General features: G+C 38.7%; 1 protein-coding gene across 1 annotated transcript in view; it reads left to right on the forward strand.

The window, feature by feature from the left end:
• The window catches only part of LOC101038363 (mitochondrial adenyl nucleotide antiporter SLC25A24-like), a 71943-nt gene that overhangs the window by 34290 nt on the left and 12065 nt on the right, over nucleotides 1–25588 (forward strand). The window contains exon 5 of the mRNA XM_074381316.1: nucleotides 8348–8500. Coding sequence (XP_074237417.1) covers nucleotides 8348–8500 — 153 coding nt within the window. The remainder of the gene's footprint in view (nucleotides 1–8347; nucleotides 8501–25588) is intronic.

A 25588-nucleotide genomic window follows, 5' to 3' on the forward strand; every position in this document is an offset into this window, starting at 1 on the left:
ACAAAGCTGGAGGCATCACGCTACCTGACTTCAACTATACTACAAGGCTACAGTAATTAAAACAGCATGGTACTGGTACCAAAACAGAGATATGGACCAATGGAACAGAACAGAGGCCTTGGAGGCAATGCCCACATCTACAACCATCTGATCTTTGACAAACCTGACAAAAACAAGCAATGGGGAGAGGATTCCCTGTTTAATAAATGGTGTTGGGAAAACTGGCTAGCCATGTTTAGAAAGCATAAACTGGACCCCTTCCTGACACCTTACACTAAAATTAACTCCAGATGGATTAAAGACTTAAACATAAGACCTAACACCATAAAATCCCTAGAAGAAAACCTAGGCAAAACCATTCAGGACATAGGCATAGGCAAGGACTTCATGACTAAAACACTGAAAGCATTGGCTACAAAAGCCAGGATAGAGAAATGGGATCTAATTAAACTCCAGAGCTTCTGCACAGCAAAGGAAACAATCATTAGAGTGAACCAGCAACCAACAGAATGGGAAAAAAATTTTGTAATCTACCCATCTGACAAAGGGCTAATATCCAGAATCTACAAAGAACTAAAGCAGATTTACAAGAAAAAAACAAACAAATGCATTCAAAAGTGGGCAAAGGATATGAACAGACACTTCACAAAAGAAGACATATATGAGACCAACAAACACATGAAAAAATGCTCATCGTCACTGGTCTTTAGAGAAATGCAAATCAAAGCCACATTGAGATACCATCTCATGGCAGTTAGAATGCCAATCATTAAAAAATTTGGAGACAACAGTTGCTGGAGAGGATGTGGAGAAATAGGAATGCCATATGACCCAGCAATCCCATTACTGGGTATATATCCAGAGGATTATAAATCTTTCTGTTATAAAGACACATGCATATATATGTTCATTATAGCCTGTTTACAATAGCAAAGACCTGGAACCAACCCAAAAGTCCATCGATGGTAGACTGTACAAAAATTGTGGCATGTATACACCATGGAATACTATGCAGCCATTAAAAAACAATGAGTTCATGTCCTTTGTAGGGACATGGATGAACCTGGAAACCATTATCCTTAGCAAATTGACACAAGAACAGAAAATCAAACACTGCACGTTCTCAGTCATAGGCGGGTGTTAAACAATGAGAGCACACAGACATAGGGAGAGACGCATCACAGACTGGGGTCTGTTGGGGGATACTAGGGAAGGGACAGCAAGGGGTAGGGTGTTGAGGAGGGATGTTATGGAGAGAAATGCCAGATATAGGTGACAGGGATGGAGGCAGCAAACCACATTGCCATGTATGTACCTGTGCAACAATCCTGCATGTTCTTCACATGTACCCCAGAACCTAAGCTGCAATAAAATATATATATATATATTTAAAAAACAAAGAAAAAAAAAGAAAGAAAACCAAGAATGTAGGGGAAAGAAAGACTCTGATGCATTCTTCAATATGCCAGTACAGTTTTTATCTCCAGAATTTCTGCTTGATTCATTTTAATTATTTTAATCTCTGTTAAAGTCATCTCATAGAATTCTGAATTCCTTCCCTGTGTTATCTTGAATTTCTTTGAGTTTCCTCAAAACAGCTGTTTTGAATTCTCTGTCTAAAAGGTCACATATCTATTTCTCCAGGATTGGTCTCTGGTGCCTTACTTAGTTCATTTGGTGAGGTTATATTTTCCTGAAATTGGTGTTGATCCTAGTAGACATTCTTTGGTGTCTCAGCATTGAAAAATTAGGTATTCATTATAGTCTTCACTGTCTAGGCTGCTTTGTACCTGTTCTTCTTGGGAAGGCTTTCTAGTTATTTGAATGGACTTGAGTGTTGTGATCTAAGCTGTATCTATTTTAGAGGACAACCCAAACACAGTGACCCTGTGGTTCTTGCACACTCATAGAGGTACTCCCTTAATGGTCTTGAACAAGATCCAGAAGAATTCTTTGGATTACCAGGCAAAGACTTTTCTCTTCCTTTACTTTTTCCCCAAAAAACAAAGTCTCTTTTCTGTTTTGAGCCACCTAAAGCACTGAAACCACAAGATAAAGTCTTTCCCACTCTCCTCTCCCCTTTCCAAAGGTTACTACCACTACAGGCCATGGGGACTACTGGGATACGTCTAGCCTACTGCCAATGTTCTCTTAAGGCCCAAGGTCTCTTAAGTCCACTTGTGGTGAATGCTGCCTGATCTTTCAGGTCAGTAGGCTCCCCTCTAGTCCACAGCAGGTCTAGAAATGCCATCCAAGGGTCAAGTCTTGGAATCAGGGACTTCAAGAGCCCATTTGGTGCTTCACCCCTGGCCCCACACTGTGACCATGCTGGTACTTAAGTTTCCTTTACTTTTCCCTCTGCTTTTCTCAAGCCGAAGGAGTTTTGCCTTGTACCCACCACTGCTGGTAATATACTAAGTCTCACCTGGAATCTCAGAGGCTCACCTAAGGCCCTTGACATAGTTCTTGGGTATCATTACTGGTTATTCAGGGCCCAGGGGTTTTCCAGTTAGCATGTGATGAATGCTGCCAGGATTGCGTCCTACCCTTCAAGGCAGCAGGTTCCCTTCTGGCCCAGGGAGTATCTAGAAATGTCATACAGGAGGTAGGGCCTGGAACAGGGGCCTCCCAACTCTGACCAGTGCCCTAACCTCCTGTGGCTGAGCTAGTATTCAAGATGCAGGATAAAGTTCTACCCACTCTTCCTTCGCCTCTCCTCAGGTGGAAGGAAGGGGTCTCTTCTGGTACCATAAGATGTGCAGCCTGGGGTTAGGGGATGGATGATGTCAGCTCTCCCTTAGCCACCCTGTCTGGTATCTGAGCAGGTCTTGAGTCCCCCTAGTCCTCTGTCTCTGGACCCAGTTCAGCACTAGGACTCACCTAGTAATTGAAGTCCTTATGGCCTACACGGTGTTTCCAGTTTACTTAGAGACCCAGTGCAGTTTGGCCTATGGTGGTGAGGTTTGTGGGAACTGAAGTTTGTACCACTGGTATTGACAGTTCTCCTCTGGCTAGGGCTGGTTTAAATGCTCCCTCCAGCCAGACACAGTTGCTCACACCTGTAATCCCAGAACTTTGGGAGGCCAAGATGAGAGGATTGTTCGAATCCAGGAGTTTGAGACGAGCCTGGCAACATTCCATCTCTACTAAAATACAAAAATTAGCCAGGCTGGTGGTGCATGTCTGTGGTCCTAAGCTACTTGGAGGCGGAGGTGGGAGGATCACCCGAGCCCAGGAAGGTTGAGTCTGCAGTGAGCTGTGATCACACCACTGCACTTCAGCCTGGGCCACAGCGTGAGACCCTGTCTCAAAAATACATGTGCATGCACGCGCGTGCGCATGCACACACACACACACAAATTTTATTCCCTCCATGGGTGGGTGTCTGCTGAGTTCAGTCCACTTTTCCTTTCTGCTTTAACAGGACAGCACTGAGTTTAATGCCTCACAGTTGCTGTACTTCCCACCCCCAATACCCAGAGACACCTTGCCACCTCTGTTGGGGGGCTGCAGGAGGGATAGTGCTAGCAATCGCTGTTTAAGGCTGTTTTTTCTATCTCTTCTGTGCCTCTTTCAGTGATGTGAAGCTATAACCAGGTACTATGAGGGCTCATCTGATTTTTGGTTCTTATGAAGGTGTTTTATCTGGGTAGATAGTTGTTAGATTGGTGTCATTGCGGGAGATGATGGGTAGAGTCTTCTATTCTGCCTTCTTGCTCTGCCTCGAGCCTCTATACTGTCTTAAGACACCTTTATTGGCTACCCTTGTTATTGTACTTATTTTCTCTTTATTATAATTTCTTTTTTTTTCCCTTGCCTGTCTCTTTATTACTGTGCAAATTCCTAGAAGGCAGAAACTAACTTCTGCAGTAAACCACATTGCCTCAACATTTAGAGGAAATTGATCATCTTGGCAAAAGCAAGTATGATCATCGAAAATAAAGTAAAATGCAAAAGTGGTTGGAGACTGACATTTGAAGAAAGAGTCAATGCAAATAAAAAGGAAATTTAATCAAAGCTTCTAATATTCTACGCTTGAATTTTGACTTAGGATTAAGAGATTGAAGGAGTTTGAGAGAATTTGAAACAAAGCAAGGAATATTTATTATTTATTCCATGACTAGTGTGTGGCAGACACTGTGGTGAGTGGCTGGGATGCAATCTCTGTACTTAGGATTTACATTTTCTATGGAACAGATTACCTAAATAGTTTAAGAATTTTAAATTAGTAATTGTTCTAATTTAATTGATTTTACATTAAATCTATATGTAAATGCATAATTAAAAATCATTTGATGTAGTAGAGTTGCTAAGGAAATTGTTGATCTTCAGTAGCAGGAAGTGACCTGAAAAAAATCTTTGGATTTTTGGTCCTTGCTAAAAGGTATCCTTGGTCCTTGTAGAAAGCTATTCTTATAATTTATCAAGTGTTTACACTTTTCTTTATTGTCTAATTGTTCTTTCTATTTATCAGTTAATTGACATAGGAGAGAGTATAGCTATTCCAGATGAATTTACTGAACAAGAAAAGCAGTCTGGAGAATGGTGGAAGCGTTTGGTGTCAGCAGGAATAGCTAGCGCAGTTGCACGGACATGCACGGCACCTTTAGACCGCTTGAAAGTCATGATGCAGGTTTTTGCTTGCCTTACCTACCCTTTAAGAGTTAAAGTCACTTGAAAAATCTTTGGCAACTTTCAAAAAAGTTTTTAAGAACTGTTTTGACACATCTTATGCTACTTCTCATTAAAATTTTACATTTTTCGGAAAATGTAAATGCTAATTTCGACATTAAAAATTCAGAAGATGCTGTATATTCAAAATAATTTTTATTTTAAATAATAATAGAACCACTCTATTAGAATGTTTTCAAAAACAAAACTAAATTCATGAAAGAAATGAGAAGACACCATTAGACTTTTTATTGATTGTCTCTAACCCTCACACCAACATAATAGCATGGTTCTATTCTACCATTTAATTACTAAGAATATATCCAAGAGGCAGAAAATAAGTTGCTTAGAGTTTAATATTATATTTTGTTTAATTACATTTATTTCAATGAATAAGGAATTATCAATAGAAGTTATAAAATAGTGCATGGCTTAATGTGTTAATTATCACGAGTAGAATCCACAATTAAAATTCTGTATTTGCTGAATACTTTCTCTACAAGGATATAAAAACTAATAGTCTGCAACCTAATTCAAATTACATATGTGGGTGTTTTACTATTTTTTGCTTTTTAGTAATGCTGGTGACATTTTAGTAATGGATTATGAACAGTTATTATTATGCAATGTGAATTGTATAATAACTTTAATATCACATCTTTAAGAACTAGTTTATATTATTGCCTCATTCTGAAAAATGGTTTATCTAAATTAAGAATTAAACTTACATAAATGTATCATTTTTTGAAAATATAGGCTGTTAGAAGCGTACCTTTTGGGGGAGGAAGGTTTCATTCATTCATTCCACATATATTTATTTAGGGCCAATTACGTACTGGTTGCTTTAATGGACACTAGGGATTATAGGAAAATGTTAGACATAGTTTTTGTCCTTAGATAATTTACAAACTATCTGGGAAAATAGGTAACAGTAAAATGTGATATAAGTGCTGCCTACCCAGACATGATACACATAGTACTGTGGGAGCACCAAGCGGGAGTAAATACTGTTTCCTCCATGCCTAATATTTTTTACATAAATACATGGTAAGATTCTGGTTAATGCATCCCATGGAGATAGACCTTTAATTAAATGGGTTAAGTGTAGGGAACATACTTTGAATGGCATTAGATGGTAAGACACATAACCCACCACCCTTCCACATGTTTGTTTTTGTTTCCATGTATAATCTATATTCTTTTCAGATAGGTGACTCAATTCAGTTAGTCCTTAGATAAGAGCAGTAGTTGTACATTCTATTTTGTGGTGGAAATATAAAACTCAGCTTCCTCAGTAACTGGGCCAGTCAGAAAATTAAATAATGAAATTTAAAGGAGAAAGATACAGACATGATACAGTGCTACACAGAGAGACAGACATATAGGGAGATGAGAAAGATGGGAAGGGGACCAAGAGGAAAATAAAGACAATGTGTTGGCTGTGTGCCCATCAGATGCTAGGTGCTAGAAACACAAAAATGAAAAAGCGTATTTCTTATACTTCAGGACCTTATAGAGATACAAACAACATATTTATGTGATGATGATGATGGTGATGATAATGTTGAAAACAGTAACTGTTGCTGAATTGCACATAATCACCATGTGCAAGATAGCAAATTATATTTGTCACTATTGTAAGGACACAGAGTAGGGGAAATAAGTTCTCTGAGGTGATGGAAATGAGTCAGTGGATTAAGGAGGGAGCAAATGGAGAATCTGAATAAAGTAAAAAAAAGAGAAAGGGGTAAGGGAGGTAAATAGAGAAGAGTAGGAAGAGGATGGGAGACAGAAACATAAAGAAGAAAAGAGAAATAGAGAAGAACTGGGGAATAAAGAGGAGAGAAGATGACAGATACAAGCCAGTTAGAAGTGGGGTGAGGAGAGTACTATAATGAGAAGCAAAGGAAGGGAAAGCCGGAAGGAGTCGCTGTCCATTTATGCTGTCCTGGGTTGGGTCTCATGGCTTTCATTTATACTTATATTTGACAGTGAAATTAGTCCATTAGAACTTGTCTACTCTGTTGATAGAGGTATTATTGTGCGAGCTTCACACAACTGGAAAATAATTCTATGAAACAGGAAGACATATGTGTGTGGTCAGAGGTAGTTTAATATGGTTCATGAGCAGAGACTTTACAGTTAGAGAGCCCTGGTTGGAATTTCTGATACTTACTTTAATCACTTTTTCTGATCTGTAGACATGTTTTAATCCTACTTTTTAAAAGCAAGTATTCATAATTTTAGGATGAACACCATTTATTAGTCTTTATCATATTTAAGATTATTTGTTTAAAGAATTTCTAGGGTAAGTAATGATATGAACATTTTTAAGGCTATAAACATATCACTAAATTATTTTCTAAATTTTTCTACCCACAGAAGAGAATGTTCATTTTGCCTTGTTCTTCCATTATTTTTCTCTTATTTTATAGACAGGAGGGCATTTTATTTTATTTTATTTATTTTAAGACAGAGTCCTGCTCTGTAGCCTAGGCTGGAGTGCAGTGGCATGATACTGGATCACTGCAACCCCTGCTTCCAGGGTTCAAGCAATTCTCCTGGCTCAGCCTCCCAAAGTAGCTAGGACTACAGGTGTGTGCCACCATGCCTGACTAATTTTTTTGTATTTTTAGTGCAGATGGGTTCATGTTAGCCAGGATGGTCTCGACCTCCTGATGCCGTGACCCACCTGCCCTGGCCTCCCAAAGTGCTAGGATTACAAGCATGAGCCATCACACCCAGCCAGTGGGGCATTTTATTAATGTTTTAGCTTTACTTTCTTAAAAATAGTATTTTTTCTTATTATAATATAACACACTAGAAAAATGGAAAAACCCAGAAAAGTATAAAGAAAGACATTAAAATCACCTGTACTCCTCATGTATGAGGTTGTCAGGAATGCTATCTATAACAAAGTTCTGTAAACTGACTGGCTTAAATAACAGAAACTTATTGTCTTGGTTCTGGAGGCTAGAAGTCGAAAATTAAGGTGTTGGCAGGGTTGGTTCCTTTTGAGGGGCATGAGGGATAATCTGTTCCAGGTCTCTTTCCTTGGCTTGCAGAGGGCAGGCTTCTCTATCTCTTCACCTTGTCTCCTCTCTGTGTGTGTCCTGTCTCTGTGTCTGATTTCCTTTCATAAGGATTCCAGTCAGAGCAGGGCACTTTCAGATGACGTCACTTTAACAACTCAAAAAGACGCTATCTCTAGGTCACATTCTGAGGGAATGAGGGTTAGGATTTCAACATATGAAATTTGGGAGACACATGTTAACCCATAACACCTTGCCACCCAGGAATATCCACTGTTGAAAGTTTGATGTATTTTCACCTATCCTTTATTCATTGCATATTTCAATGAACTCTTTAATAATATTCTAATATATTTGTATCATCAACACATCTTATGCTAAAATACCCTGGTAATTAAGTTATTTCTGCTTTCTTTGAATTGCCATTTTTTCTTTTATGTGTCAGATTATTTAAAGTATGTATTTCAGGACAAGAAAACATTAATATTATCAGTTTTAGATGTCTCTGAGGGTAATTAAAATGATGTTGAAAATCATAAATTTATGCATATATGTATGTTTATTTTTATTATTAATAGCAATACCAATGCCATAAAGCCAGTAAAATGAATTGAAAAGCAAATAAATGTGTTATTTATTTATAGGTTCACAGTTTAAAGTCAAGGAAAATGAGATTGATTACTGGTTTTGAGCAGTTAGTAAAAGAAGGAGGAATTTTTTCCCTTTGGCGAGGAAATGGTGTAAATGTTTTAAAAATTGCACCAGAAACAGCACTCAAGGTTGGGGCCTATGAACAGGTAAAACATTTTTTCTGTGGTATTTTAAACAAAAATCAGACTTTAAATTTAATTCCAAAAATTCAGACTTTCATGGAAGAGAAAATCGGAATGTGCACAAGCAGTAGTTTTCAATGTAAATACTAATGACTGTTTATTCTGAGTTGATTTTTTGTGTTTTTATATTGCTATTCTTTATAAGAGAAGTTCCATGAATTACTGTATATTATGATAACTGAAGTCTATTAGTAGATCTTTTAATGTCAGTGTGACAGTGTAGGAAGGCTTCAAAAAACATTTCATCATTGATTTTTTTTGACAATTTGAAAATTTTACAGAAATTTCTGTTTCTTGGTTAATTAATCCTGGACCAACATCTTACTTTAGTTAAGTGATTAACTGATAAAAACTGCATTGAATTTTAAAATTGATTGATCTCATTTAGATTATTCACTTTGAGATGAGACATATCTGTTTTCAAATATTATAAGATATTAGTCTCACATGAGTCCAAAAGTGCTCTGTGTACTTCTCAAGTTTTCTATCTTCACTGTAAAATCTTGTAGTAATTCTCCTTTCTTTAAACATTTATATAGCATATAGGATTAAAGTGCTTATTTTGTAGACTCTTGTTTATAAAGTCACTAGAAGCTCAATATTTTAAGAAAATATTAAAGAATGATCATATCCTTTTCTAACCCAAACAGTTGAAAATCAAGTCGATAGATGAGTGGACTCTGGACTTAGTTGTAATGCATGCACATCTTAAAAATATATATCTCTGACTTAAATGGGGATTAGCTTACTCATTCAGCAAGTATTTCTTTCTTTCTTTTTTTTTTTTTTTGAGACGGAGTTTCGCTTTTGTTACCCAGGCTGGAGTGCAATGGCGCGATCTCAGCTCACTGCAACCTCCACCTCCTGGGTTCAGGCCATTTTCCTGCCTCAGCCTCCTGAGTAGCTGGGATTACAGGCACGCGACGCCATGCCCAGCTAATTTTTTTGTATTTTTAGTAGAGACAGGGTTTCACCATGTTGACCAGGATGGTCTCGATCTCTTGACCTCGTGATCCACCCGCCTCAGCCTCCCAAAGTGCTGGGATTACAGGCTTGAGCCACCGCGCCCGGCGGTATTTCTTTTATTAACAAATTTTTCTTGAATACCTAGTGTGTTCAGATTATCTTCTAGATGATGGAGATGTCTTAGCAAATAAAACAGGAAACCAATCAACCAACCGACCGCCCAAAAACCCTACTTCCTTTGTCAGATTTATGTTAGAATACAGGTAGGAGGAGACAATAGCTAAACAAGTGAAATATGTGGTATGTCAGGTGGTGACAATGGCTATGGGGAAAACAGGATAGAAATTGGATATAGAAATTGATAATTCTTTCAAGGAGTTTTACTGTGAAGAGGAGAAGGGAAATGCAGTGGTAACTGGAGGAAGTATGGGATTATGAGAATGTTCCATTCTAGAAATGGAAGAAGCAACATTTGTGTGCTTAGGGGAATAATCCACTGGAGTGAGTACAAATGATAATACAGGAAAGGAGGGGAGTGTTGGTAGGGGATTGTCCTTGAATCTTTGAGTGGGTGAGAGGAGATGGGAGCTAATGCTCATGGAAGGGTTTGGCCTTGGTGAGGCGTTTCGTCCATGGTTACAGGAGAAGGGCTACTGTGTGGACACAGTTGTAGCAGGTTTGGGGAAGCATTTTTCCTAGTGCTTCGATTTCTTCTGTGAAATGGGAAGCAAGGACATATTGGATGTTTGAGGAAACAGAAGGTGTGAAATAGTCTTCTAGGAGAGTGGGAGAGCAAATGGATTAAGAAAAAAAGTAAGATTTCTGGCAGCAAAGGTCCGGTTGAAGTCAGTAGTCATGAATCTAAAGGGATATCAGGCAGCATGTAGATCTATAAAATCCTGTTTTCAATAGGTTTTGAACTCTGGCAGTTTCATAAATTTAAATATTTATTGTGTGCCTACCATGTGCTAGCCAGGTCTTATGTCTGGGAAGACATGAAAGAACAAGACAGATACTGTCTCTAGCCTTCTAGACCTTACATTCTATCAAAATTAGATGTTGAAATTTAAGAAGTGTTTATCTAAATGCAAATATCAATTTAGTGGCTCACATCTATAATCACAGCACTTTGGGAGGTGAGAGGATCATGTGGGCCCAGGAATTTGAGACCAGCCTACGCAACATAGTGAGATCCTTTCCCTACAAAATATAAAAATAAAAAAATTTAGCCAGCTGTGGAAGCACACTCTTATATTCCCAGCTACTTGGGAGGCTGAGGCCAAAGGATTGCTTGGGCCCAGGAGTTTGAGGCTACAGTGGGCTGTGATTGTGTGGCTGCTCTCTACCCTGAGTGACAGAGTGAGACCCTGTTTCTTAAAAAAAAAAAACAAAAAATACGATGATAGACTGGACAAGGAAAATGTGGCACATATACATTATGGAATACTATGCAGCCGTAAAAAAAACGATGAGTTCATGTCCTTTGTAGGGACATGGATGAACCTGGAAACCATCATTCTTAGCAAATTGACACAAAAACAAAATCAAACACTGCATGTTCTCACTCATAGGTGGGTGTTGAACAATGAGAACACATGGACACAGGGAGGGGAGCATCACACACTGGGGTCTGTTGGGGGGGCTAGGGGAGGAACAGCAGGGGGTGGGGAGGTTGGGGAGAGATAACATGGGGAGAAATGCCAGATATAGGTGATGGCGGGGGGGAGGCTGCAAACTACTTTGCCATGTATGTACCTAAGCAGCAATCCTGCATGATCTACACATGTACCCCAGAACCTAAAGTACAATTAAAAAAAGAAATAAAATACCATGAATAAATGTAAGTAGCAGATAAGCAAACAAAATACATAATTTTATTTTGGCTTAAAAAAAACTGTGTTGCAAAGTATAAAAGAAGCATAGCAGTTTGTGTATTCATGTTTGTTACTAGGAATATATGAGCTGTTATTTGTAAGGTAAGGCACAGATGGAAGAAAATGGTCTGGACCCTAAATCATCAGTATGCCATCCTCACTATTTATGGTGACACATATGTGGCATAAAGGACACTCCAGTTAAATGCACTGTTTATTACTAACAGGACTTTGGCTTCAAATTTCTTTCTTGTCTTCAACCCTGATGAGCTGGAGTGGATCACAAATCAGCAACAAAAGACATCCTTTTCTCTATTTAGTGTCAGACTTGACTAGAAGCAGACTTAAGTGGCTCATTTCATACTTCTGCTCCCTTAGGACCCATCCTGGTTACTGCTAGCCTTTTCAAGGGCACACCACCTTATGGGGGAAAAAAAAAATGAAAGGAATGCCACATATGATGAAAAAAACAGAAGTTGCTCCTGCCCAATTTTATTTATTAATATAATCTCATTTGTTTCCTCACTGTCTAGAAACCCTACCTTCTCTGGTTAACCATTTTCCACTTCCCTAGATTTTTCTTGAGGACTCAGTTTCTTTCCTTGACCCATATCAGAGCACCTTATCATGGGAGGAGTGTTGTGTGGGGTGAGGTAAAATAAGTTCTAATATTTTAAGTTGTAATAGAGATTGTATTTTACTTCTTGGACCTCGTATAAAGTTCTTCTCCCAGCATTAGATCTTTCCATAATTTATCCCTACTTAACATGTCCAGTACTGCTGCTCAACAAATACTTCTTTTCAATTAAAAGAACCTTTTTATTATACCTTAACAAGTTGTGCTTTTCCTGTCTCTTTGATTTTGCTCACACTTTCTTTCTCATTGAGTTACCCTTTTTCTCCTTCTAACATATCTAAATTATTTCAAGAACTGAAGTATTTCCCTTCCTGAGAAGCAGCCTGCTTCAGTGTCTGCTCTTTCTGCCCTAGTATACTTATTGGCTTTGCCACTTATGTAAACAGAGATATGGACAAGTGGAATAGAACAGAGGCCTTGGAGGCAATGCCCACATCTACAACCATCTGATCTTTGACAAATCTGACAAAAACAAGCAATGGGGAAAGGATTCCCTGTTTAATAAATGATGTTGGGAAAACTGGCTAGCCATGTTTAGAAAGCATAAACTGGACCCCTTCCTGACACCTTACACTAAAATTAACTCCAGATGGATTAAAGACTTAAACATAAGACCTAACACCATAAAAACCCTAGAAGAAAACCTAGGCAAAAACCATTCAGGACATAGGCATAGGCAAGGACTTCATGACTAAAACACCAAAAGCATTAGCAACAAAAGCCAAAATAGACAAATGGGATCTAATTAAACTCCAGAGCTTCTGTATAGCAAAAGAAACAGTCATTAGAGTGAACCAGCAACCAACAGAATGGGAAAAAGTTTTGCAATTTACCCATCTGACAAAGGGCCAATATCCAGAATCTACAAAGAACTAAGATTTACAAGAAAAAAACAAACCCATTCAAAAGTGGGCAAAGGATATGAACAGACACTTTTCAAAAGAAGACATATATGAGACCAACAAACATATGAAAAATGTTCATTAACATTGTCGTTAGAGAAATGCAAACCAAAAGCACATTGAGATACCATCTCACACCAGTTAGAATGGCGATCATTAAAAAATCAGAAGACAATAGATGCTGGAGAGGATGTGGAGAAATAGGAACACTTTTACACTGTTGGTGGGAATGTAAATAAGTTCAACCATTGTGGAAGACAGTGTGGTAATTCCTCAGGGATCTAGAAATAGAAATTCCATTTGATGCAGCAATCCCATTACTGGCTATATACCCAAAGGATTATAAATCCTTGTATTATAAAGACACATGCACACGTATGTTCATTGTGGCACTGTTAACAATAGCAAAGACCTGGAACCAATCCAAATGTCCATCAATAATAGATTAGACAAGGAAAATGTGGCACAAATACATCATGGAATACTATGCAGCCATAAAAAACTATGAGTTGGTGTCCTTTGTAGAAACATGGATGAATCTGGGAAGATGGCCGCCTAAGAACAGCTCAGGACTTCAGCTCCCAGTGAAAGTGCAGAGGGTGAGTGGACGCCGCATTTCCAGACAAACTCTTATTGCCCACAGACCAGGAGATACCCAGGCAGAGGGGTCACCAGCGTCACAGTCCCAGCCGGTGCGGCTGTTTTGGCACCCGTGGGGCTGATTCCGCCCACGTGGCTGCTGTGACCACTCCCTGTTGCTGCGGTTCTCCGTACAAAAGCCACTGGTCTGGGAGCCCTCTTAGCTGGCGAGCAGAGCCCTAAGACAGCAGAGTTGCCCATTCATCTGAAATAGCGAGTTAGGCCAGGCGATTCCTAGGCAAAAAATCCGCCAGGAGCCGGCGCCACAGTTCGAGCCAACTCCGTGAGCCGCAGTACGGGAGATCCCGGCGCCTTTTCAACAAGCGACCGGAACGCGGGGTCGTTCAACTTAAAAGAAAAGACTCTGAGTCAGGGAGCCAGGTGATCAGGCTCGGTTGGTCCCAGCCCTCCACCCCAAACAACAACAAAAACAAAAACAGTAATTGGAAAGCCTCTGGGTTGAGCCCTTCAAACTAAGCACAGCTGAACCAGGACGGTCCCGCTCCGTGGGGGAGGGGCTTCCGCCATTACTGAGACTCTCCACCGCTACAGAGGCAGGCTGCCGTTGCTGAGGCAACATGCCGTTGCCGAGGCAACCTGCCACAACAGAGAGAGTCCACCATAACAGAGGCGGGGCCACCATTGTCCAGACAGTTCTAACTACGCCCATATAAAAAGGACTACAGGGAAGAGCTCAGGGCAGCTGGGCGGAGCCCACAGCAGCTCAGCAAAGCCCCTGCGGGCAGGCAGTAGCTAGGCGTGCTGCTAGCTGGGCGGGTCAGACCTGAAAGAAAAATCAAAAAAGGCAGTAGTGCAACGGAAACTCATAAAGCTCCAACTCCCTGGGACAGAGACAGACAACAGGTGGAAAAACCCACAAAAATGGGAAGAAATCAGAGCAAAAAGGATGAAAACTCCCGAAACCAGAACACCTCTCCTCCTAAAAGGGATCACAACTCCTCACCAGCAAGGGAACCAGACTGGATGGAGAAGGAGGGTGATGAAATGACAGAATCAGACTTCAGAAGGTGGGTAGTAAGAAACTACAGTGAGCTAAAAGAACTTGTTCTAACCGAACGCAAAGAAAAGAGGAACCTTGAAAAAAGATTGGACGAACTGCTGACGAGAATGGACAGCATAGAGAGGTGTATAAGTGAATTGATGGAGCTGAAAAACGCAACACGAGAACTTCGTGAAGCATGCACAAGCTTCAACAGCCGAATTGACCAAGCAGAAGAAAGGATATCAGAGGACGAAGGTCAACTCAATGAAATAAAAAGAGAAGGCAAGAACAGAGAAAAAAGCGCAAAAAGGAATGAACAAAATCTTCAAGAAATGTGGGACTATGTGAAAAGACCTAATCTACGTCTGATAGGTGTACCTGAATGTGATGAAGAGAATGAATCCAAACTGGTAAATACTCTTCAGGATATTATCCAGGAAAACTTCCCCAACCTAGCAAGGCAGACCAATATTCAAATCCAGGAAATACAGAGAACACCACAAAGATATTCCTCAAGAAGAGCAACCCCAAGGCACATAATCGTCAGATTCACCAGGGTTGAAATGAAAGAGAAAATGCTAAGGGCAGCCAGAGAGAAAGGTCGGGTTACCCACAAAGGGAAGCCCATTAGACTCACAGCAGATCTCTCAGCAGAAACCCTACAAGCCAGAAGAGATTGGGGGCCAATATTCAACATCCTTAAAGAAAAAACTTTCAACCCAGAATCTCCTATCCAGCCAAACTGAGCTTCATAAGTGAAGGAAAAATAAAATCCTTTGTGAACAAGCAAGCACTCAGAGATTTCATCACCACCAAACCTGCTCTTCAAGAACTCTTGAAAGAGGCTCTACACATATAAAGGAACAACCAGTACCAGCCACTCCAAAAACACACCAAATGGTAAAAGAGCATCAACACAATCAAGAATCTGCATCAACTAACCAACAAAACAGCCAGGTAGCATCAAAATGACAGTATCAAATTCACACATAACAATACTATCCCTAAATGTCAATGGACTAAATGCCCCAATCAAAAGACACAGACTGGCAAATTGGATAAAAAGCCAAAACCCATCAGTGTGCTGTATCCAGGAAACCCATCTTACATGCAAGGATACACAAAGGCTCAAAATAAAGGGGTGGAGGAAGATCTACCAAGCAAATGGAGAGCAAAAAAAGGCAGGAGTTGCAATTCTCATCTCTGATAAAATAGACTTTAAAGGAACAAAGATCAAAAGAGACAAAGAAGGACATTACATAATGGTATAAGGATCACTGCAACAAGAAGAGCTAACGATCCTAAATATATACACACCCAATACAGGAGCACCCAGATACATAAGGCAAGTTCTTAATGACTTACAAAGAGACTTAGACTCCCGCACAATAATAGTGGGAGACTTTAACACCCCATTGTCAATATTAGACAGATCATCCAGACAGAAAATCAACAAGGATATCCAGGACCTGAATACAGACCTGGAACAAGCAAACCTAATAGACATTTACAGAACTCTCCACCCCAAATCCACAGAATATACATTCTTCTCAGCACCACATCACACCTACTCTAAAATTGACCACATAATTGGCAATAAATCACTCCTCAGCAAATGCAAAAGAACAGAAATCATAACAAACAGTCTCTCAGACCACAGTGCAATCGAGTTAGAACTCAGAATGCAGAAACTAACTCAGAACCGCACAGCTTCATGGAAACTGAACAACTTGCTCTTGAATGTTGACTGGATAAACAATGAAATGAAGGCAGAAATAAAGATGTTCTTCGAAACCAATGAGAATGAAGACACAACATACCAGAATCTCTGGGACACATTTAAAGCAGTCTCTAGAGGAAAATATATAGCAATGAGTGCCCACATGAGAAGAAAGGAGAGATCGAAAATTGACACCCTATCATCAAAATTGAAAGAGCTAGAGGAGCAAGATCAAAAAAACTCAAAACCTAGCAGAAGACAGGAAATAACTAAGATCAGAGCAGAACTGAAGGAAATAGAGACACAAAAAACTCTTCAAAAAATCAATAAATCCAGGAGCTGGTTTTTTGAAAAGATCAACAAAATAGACAGACCACTAGCCAGATTAATAAAAAAGAAAAGAGAGAATAACCAAATTGATGCAATAAAAAACGATAAAGGGGATATCACCACAGATTCCACAGAAATCCAAACCATCATCAGAGATTATTACAAACAACTCTATGCACATAAACTAGTAAACCTGGAAGAAGTGGATAAATTCCTGGACACCTGCATCCTCCCAAGCCTAAACCTTGAAGAAGCCGAAACCCTGAATAGACCAATAACATGGTCTGAAGTCGAGGCAGCAATAAAGAGCCTACCACCCAAAAAAAGCCCAGGTCCAGATGGGTTCACAGCTGAATTCTACCAGACATACAAAGAGGAGCTGATACCATTCCTTCTGAAACTATTCCAGACAATCCAAAAAGAGGGAATCCTTCCCAAATCATTTTACGAGACAAACATCATCCTGATACCAAAACCTGGCAGAGACTCAACAAGAAAAGAAAATTTCAGGCCAATATCCATGATGAACATAGATGCAAAAATCTTCAATAAAATACTGGCAAACCGATTGCAACAGCATATCAAAAAGCTCATCCACCATGATCAAGTAGGATTCATCCCGGGGATGCAAGGCTGGTTCAACATACGCAAGTCCATAAATGTAATTCACCACATAAACAGAACCAAAGACAAAAACCACATGATTATCTCAATTGATGCAGAGAAGGCTTTTGACAAAATTCAACAACCCTTTATGCTAAAAACCCTCAATAAACTAGGTATTGACGGAACGTATCTCAAAACAATAAAAGCTATTTACGACAAACCAACAGCCAATATCATACTGAATGGGCAAAAACTGGAAGCATTCCCTTTGAAATCTGGCACTAGACAAGGATGCCCTCTCTCACCACTCCTATTCAATATAGTACTGGAAGTTCTAGCCAGAGCAATCAGGCAAGAAAAAGAAATAAAGGGTATCCAAATTGGAAAGGAGGAAATCAAATTGTCTCTATTTGCAGATAACATGATTGTATATCTGGAAGACCCCATCATCTCAGCCCAAAATCTCCTGAAACTGATAAACAACTTCAGCAAAGTCTCAGGATACAAAATCAACGTGCAAAAATCACAAGCATTCCTATACACCAGTAATAGACTTCAAGAGAGCCAAATCAAGAACGAACTGCCATTCACAATTGCTACAAAGAGAATAAAGTACCTAGGAATACAACTAACAAGGAACGTAAAGGACCTCTTCAAGGAGAACTACAAGCCATTGCTCAACGAAATAAGAGAGGATACAAACAGATGGAGAAACATTCCATGTTCATGGTTAGGAAGAATCAACATCGTGAAAATGGCCATACTGCCCAAAGTAATTTACAGATTCAACGCTATTCCCATCAAGCTACCAATGACCTTCTTTACAGAACTGGAAAAAAACAGCTTAAACTTCATATGGAACCAAAAGAGAGCCCGCATAGCCAAGTCAATTCTAAGCAAAAAGAACAAAGCAGGAGGCATCACACTACCGGACTTCAAACTATACTACAAGGCTACAGTAATCAAAACAGCATGGTACTGGTACCAAAACAGAGATATAGACCAATGGAACAGAACAGAGGCCTCAGAGGAAATACAACATACCCACAACCATCTGATCTTCGACAAACCTGACAAAAACAAGCAATGGGGAAAGGACTCCCTGTTTAATAAATGGTGTTGGGAAAACTGGCTAGCCATGTGCAGAAAGCAGAAACAGGACCCCTTCCTGACACCTTACACCAAAATTAACTCCAGATGGATTAAAGACTTAAACATCAGACCTAATACCATAAAAACCTTAGAAGAAAATCTAGGCAAAACCATTCAGGACATAGGTGTAGGCAAGGACTTCATGACCAAAACGCCAAAAGCAATGGCAACAAAAGCCAAAATAGACAAATGGGACCTAATCAAACTCCACAGCTTCTGCACGGCAAAAGAAATAGTCAGTAGAGTGAATTGGCAACCAACAGAATGGGAAAAAATTTTTGCAGCCTACCCATCTGACAAGGGGCTGATATCCAGAATTTACAAAGAACTAAAGCAGATCTACAAGAAAAAAACAAACAAGCCCATTCAAAAATGGGCGAAGGATATGAACAGATACTTTACAAAAGAAGACATACAGGAGGCCAACAAACATATGAAAAAATGCTCATCATCACTGGTCATTAGAGAAATGCAAATCAAAACCACATTGAGATACCATCTCACACCAGTTAGAATGGCGATCATTAAAAAATCGGGAAACAACAGATGCTGGAGAGGATGTGGAGAAATAGGAACACTCTTACACTGTTGGTGGGAATGTAAATTAATTCAACCATTGTGGAAGACAGTGTGGCGATTCCTCAAGGACCTAAAAATAGAAATCCCATTTGACCCAGCAATCCCATTACTGGGTATATATCCAAAGGATTATAAATCATTCTACTACAAGGACACATGCACACGAATGTTCATTGCAGCACTGTTTACAATAGCAAAGACCTGGAACCAACCCAAATGCCCAACGATGATAGACTGGATAGGGAAAATGTGGTACATATACACCATGGAATATTACGCAGCCATCAAAAACGATGAGTTCACGTCCTTTGTAGGGACATGGATGAACCTGGAAACCATCATTCTCAGCAAACTGACACAAGAGCAGAAAATCAAACACTGTATATTCTCACTCATAGGTGGGTGTTGAACAATGAGAACACATCTACACAGGGAGGGGAGCACTACACACTGGGGTCCGTTGGGGGGAAATGGGGGAGGGGCGGGGGGGAGGGGAGGTGGGAAGAGATAGCATGGGGAGAAATGACAGATACAGGTGAGGGGACGGAAGGCAGCAAACCACACTGCCATGTGTGTACCTGTGCAACAATCTTGCATGTTCATCACATGTACCCCAAAACCTAAAATGCAATAAAAACAAAAGAAATAATAAAGCCCCCCCCCCAAAAAAAAAGAAACATGGATGAATCTGGAAACCATCATTACCAGCAAACTGACACAAGAACAGAAAATCAAACACCACATGTTCTCACTCATAGGTGGGTGTTGAACAATGAGAACACATGGACACAGGGAGGGGAGCATCACACACTGGGGTCTGTTGGGGGTGGCTAGAGGAGGGACAGTGGGGGGTGGGGAGGTTGAGGAGGGATAACATGGGGAGAATGCCAGATATAGTTGACAGGGGGATGGAGGCAGCAAACCACCTTGCCATGTATGTACCTATGCAATAATCCAGCACATGTACCCCAGGACCTGAAGTACAATTTAAAAACTACCGAATTCTTTGGCATCAAGTGATGCTGTTATTTCTTTTATTTATTTATTATCATTACTATGTCATATTTCTTTTTTATCTGTTCTTTTCTCCTACAGCTTTATTGAGGCATATCACTGAGAATTAAAAACAGTGTATTTAAGGTATACAACTTGATGATTTGATATACCTATATGTTGTGAGGTAATTATCAAAATCAACCTAATTAACATACCTATCACTTCACATGGTTACCAGCTTCTTTTTATAAAGATGTAATGAGAACTTTTAAGAACTATTCTCTCAGCAAATTTCAATTGTATAATACATTATTGTTAACCGTATTCACAGTGTTGCACATTAAATCTCCAGATTCACTTTGGATAACGGAAACTTTGTACCCTTTGACCAACATCTCCCTATTTCTCCCTTCTCCCAGGCCCTTGCAATCACCATTCCACTCTCTGCTTCTATGAGTTAGACTATTTTAGATTCCACATATAAGTGAGATTGAACAGTATTTGTCTTTCTGCATCTGGTTTATTTCACTTAGTATAACGTTCTCCAAGTTCATCACTGTTGTGAGTGGCAGGATTTACCTCTTTTTAAAGACTAAATAATATTCCATCATATGGAATGTATGTATTCCATTGTAATGTTCCATTATATATCACATTTTCTTTAAGCATTTTTTCATCAATGGACATTTAGGTTGCCTCCATATCTTGGCTATTGTGAATAATGCTGAAATGAACATGGGAGTGCAATTATCTCTTTGAAACACTGATTTCATTTCCTTTGGATATATACCCAGAAGTGTGATGCTGGATCATCAGGTAATTCTGTTTTTAATTTTTTGAGGAACCTACCTATTATTCTCTACATGGATGTATCCATTTACATCCCATCATGAGTGTATAAGAGTTCTTTTATTTACATTTTTTTTGTCAACACTTGCTATCTTTTGTCTTTCTGACAGTAGCCGTTCTAAAAGGTGTGAGGTGATATCTCTTTGTGGTTTTGGATTGCATTTCCCTGATTATTAGTGATGTTGAGCAGCTTTTCATATATCTGTTGGCCATTTTTATGTCTTCTTTGAAGAAATGTTTATTCAAGTTCTTTGTTCATTTTACAATCAGGTTATTTGTTTCTTTTGCTGTTGAGTTGTGTGAGTTCCTTATCTATATTGCATACCAAATCCTTATCAGATATATGATTTGAAAATATTTTCTTTCATTCTGTAGTTTGCCTTTTCACTCTGCCATGTACTTCCTTTTCCTTTCACTTATTTCCTAAATAGCGGAAGCTATTTAGTTTGAGGTAATCACTCTTGTTTATGTTTGCTTTTGCTACCTGTGCTTTTCATATCTGAAAAATCATCACCCAGATCAATGTCAAGAAGCTTCTCTCCTATGTTTTCTCCTAGTAGTTTGTATTGTTTTAGGTTTGATGTTTAAGTTTTTATTCTATTTTTAGTTTTTTTTTTTTTTTTTTTTTTTTGTATATGGAGTGAGATAAGGGTCTCCTTCTTCTACATGTAAATATCCAATTTTGCCAGTACTATTTATTGAAGAGACTATCCTTTCTCCATTGAGTGTTCTTGGCATGTTGTCAAAGATCAATTGACTGTAGATAAGTGGGTTTATTTCTAGGCTTTCTCTTCTGTTCTACTGGTTTAGTTGTCTGTGTTTACTACCATCCTGTTTTGCTTATTATAGCTTTATAATTAATATGTTTTGAAATTGGAAAGTGGTTATGCTCCCAGCTTTGTTTCTCTTTCTCAAGATTGATTTGTTTATTCAGGGTCTTTTGTGGTTTTATATGAATTTTAGAATTTTTTTTATTACTATGGAAGGAATAACATTGGAATTTTTATTGGGATTACAATGAATTAGTAGATAGCTTTGGGTAGTAGGGACATTTGAACAATGTTAATTCCTTCAATCCATGGACATGAATGTCTTTCTATTTATCTGTATCTTCTTTAATTTCCTTCAACAATGTTTTATAATTTTTACAAGACTTTAACCTCTTTGGTTAAGTTTATTCCTATATATTTTAATCTTTTGTGCTATTGAGAATGGCATAAAAGATTAAAGATTATTATTTTCTTAATTTCCTTTCTAGATAATTAATTGTTTGTGTGTGGAAACGCTAGTGAATTTTTGTATGTTGATTTTTCTGTCCTGAAAATTTACTGAACTGTTTATTATAACATTTTTGGAGAGATGAGTCTTTAGAATTTTATACATATATGACCATGTCATCAAAAACAGAGATCATTTTACTTCTTTAGTTATGTCTTTTCTTACTTTTGTCTAATTGCTTCAATTATATTTCAATACTATGTTGAAGTGGTAAGAGTGGACATCTTTGCCTTATACTGGATGTTAGAGGGAAAGCTTTATATTTTTTTCCCCACTGATTAGGATGTTAGCTGTTGACTTTTAATATATGGACTTTATTATGTTGAGGTAAGTTCCCTCTATGCCTGCTTTTTTGAGTATTTTAATTATAAATGGCTGTTGAATTTTGTCAAATGCTCTTTCTGCACCTATTAAGATAATTACATGTCTTTTTTCTTTCATTTTCTTGTTGTGTTTATCACATTAATTGATTTGAGTATCTGAACCATCTTTGCAACTCAGGGATAAATCTCACTTGGTCATAGTGTGTGATCCTTTTAATGTGCTATTGAATTCAGTTTGCTAGTATTTTATGAAGGATTTTTTTGTATCTGTGTTCATTAGGGATATTGGCCTGTAGTTTTCTTTCTTTTTTTTTTTTTTGTTATCTTTGGATTGATATGAGCATGATGCTGTCCTCATAAAATAAATATGGGAGTGTTCCCTCTTCTTCCACTTTTTGGAAGTGTTTGAGACAGATTGGCATTAATTCCTCGACTGTTTGGTAGAAGTCGTCCATGAAGTCATCTGGTCCTTGGCTTTTCTTTATTGGAAAGTTTTTGATTATTCAGTCAATCCCCTTTGTGTTATTGGTATGTTCAGGCTTTCTATTTCTTCTTCATTCAGTTTTTTTGTAGATTGCATTTTCCTAGGAATACATCAGTTTATCTCTAGTTATTCAATCTGTTGGCATATAATTCTTATAACCCTTATTAGTCTCTTATAATTATTTTTGTAACATAATACTCCTTTTTATTTCTAATTTTATTTTATTTTTTGAGATGGAGTCTTGCTCTGTCACCCAGATGGGAGTGCAATGGTGTGATCTCCACTCACTGCAATCTCTTCCTCCCAGGGTCAAGCAATTCTCCAGCCTCAGCCTCCTGAGCAACTGGGATTACAGGTGCCTGCCCCCACATCTAGCTAAGTTTTTTGTAGTAAAGACAGGATTTCACCATGTTGGCCAGGCTGGTCTCAAACTGGTGACCTTGGGTGTTCTGCCCACCTTGGTCTCCCAAAGTGCTAGACTTACAGGTGTGAGCCACCACGCCTGGCCTATTTCTAATTTTGGTTATTTAAACCTTCTCTTTTTTTTCCCTTAGTCTAGCTATGGTTTTGTCAGTTTTGTTTATCTTCAAGAAAATAAAAAAAATTCATCTTTGTTAATTTCTTTTATTGCCTTTCTATTCTCTATTTTATTTAGTTCTACTGTCTAATCCCTGTGAGTTTCTTCTTTATGTCAATTTGGGGATTAGTTTGTTTTTCTTCAAGCATAAAATTATGTTGATTGCTTGAAATCTTCCTTTTTCTTCTTTTTTTTTAAATCCAGGCATGTATTGCTATAAAATTCCCTCTTAGTACTACTTGTGCTGCATCCTATAAGGTTTGATATCTCATTTCTTTTCAATTTGTTTCAAGATATGCTTAAAATTATCTTTTGGTTTCATTTTAGAAATTGGGGTTTGGTCGGGCATGGCGGCTCATGCCTGTAATCCCAGCCCTTTGGGAGGCCAAGGTGGGCCGATCACCTGAGATCAGGAGTTTGAGACCAGCCTGCCCAACATGGCAGAACCCTGCGTCTACTAAAAATACAAAAATTAGCCAGGCATGGTGGCAGGCACCTGTAATCCCAGCTACTGGGGAAGCTGAGGCAAGAGAATCGCTTGAACTTGGAAGGCAGAGGTTGCAGTGAACTGAGATTGTGCCACTGCACCCTAGCCTGGACGACAAGATTGAAACTCTGTCTCAAAAATAAAAAAAGAAATTAGGATTTAAATTGGTTTTGAAAAAACTTATTAGTTGTTAAAGTGTATGTCGATTAATATGCATACATTTTTGTGAATTTTTTCATTTTCTTGTTGTTTATTGTTTTCTAGTTTTATTCCTTTGTGGTCATAAAAGATACTTGGACTGACTTCAGTCTTCTTAAATTTGTTAAGACTTGTTTTGTAACCTACCATGTGGTCTGTACTGGAGAATCTTTTATGTATGTTGAGAAGAATGGGTATTCTGCTGGTGCTGTTGGGTGGTAAGTTCTATATATAGTTGTTAGGTTCATTTTGTTTACCTGTTGTTCAAGTCACCTGTTTCTTTATTGATACTCTGTCTGGGAATTCTATCCGTGATTGAAAGTGGGGTATTAAAGTTCCCTCCTATTACTGTGTTGCTATCTTTCCCTTCAGTTTTGTCAATATTTACTTTATATATTTAGGAACTCTGATGTTGAGTTCATATATATTTATATTTGTTATATCTTTCTGTTCAATCACCTCTTTTATCATTATATAATATCCTTCTTTATCTTTGGAGATGTCTCTTTTGTCTAAGTATAGCCATGCAATGCTTTCTTTTGGTTACTTTTTGCATGAACTGTCTTTTTCTATACCTTCACTTTCATCCCATATGTGTCTTTAAATATAAAGTGAGGTCAGACATGGTGGCTCACACCTGTAATCTCATTGCTTTTGGAGACCAAGGCAGGAGGATCACTTGAAGCCAGGAGTTCTGGACCAGACTGAACAATATAGTGAGACCCCCAACTCTATAAAAAGAAAAAAAATAAGGCTGGGCGCGGTGGCTCAAGCCTGTAATCCCAGCACTTTGGGAGGCCGAGGCAGGTGGATCACGAGGTCAAGAGATCGAGACCATCCTGGTCAACATGGTGAAACCCTGTCTCTACTAAAAATACAAAAAATCAGCTGGGCATGGTGGCGCGTGTCTGTAATCCCAGCTACTCAGGAGGCTGAGGCAGGAGAATTGCCTGAACCCAGGAGGCGGAGGTTGCGGTGAGCCGAGATCGCGCCATTGCACTCCAGCCTGGGTAACAAGAGCGAAACTCCGTCTCAAAAAAAAAGAAAAAAATAGCTCTTCCTATATTCTTAGCTACTCAGGAGGCTGAGGCAAGAGGATCACTTGAGACCAGGAGGCTGCAGTGATCTATGATTACACCACTGCACTCTAGCCTGGATGACAGAGCAAGACGGCCTTATCTCAAAAAAATGAAACAACAACAACAACAACAACAACAACAACAACAAAAACAACCCCAGCATATATATATATATGTAAGATTTTCTAAGGGAAATCTTAGAGTTTAATGAACCTGGATATCCATTTCCCTTTCCAGATTTGGCAAGTTTTCAGCTGTTATTTTTTAAAAATAAAAAATATATATACATATATATAATGGGTCTCTTGTATCCATTCAGCCACTCTGTGTTTCTTGATTGGTGAGTTTAATAAATTTACCTTTAAAGTAATTA

Source organism: Saimiri boliviensis, chromosome 11 (assembly GCF_048565385.1).
Source record: "Saimiri boliviensis isolate mSaiBol1 chromosome 11, mSaiBol1.pri, whole genome shotgun sequence".
NCBI lineage: Eukaryota > Metazoa > Chordata > Mammalia > Primates > Cebidae > Saimiri > Saimiri boliviensis.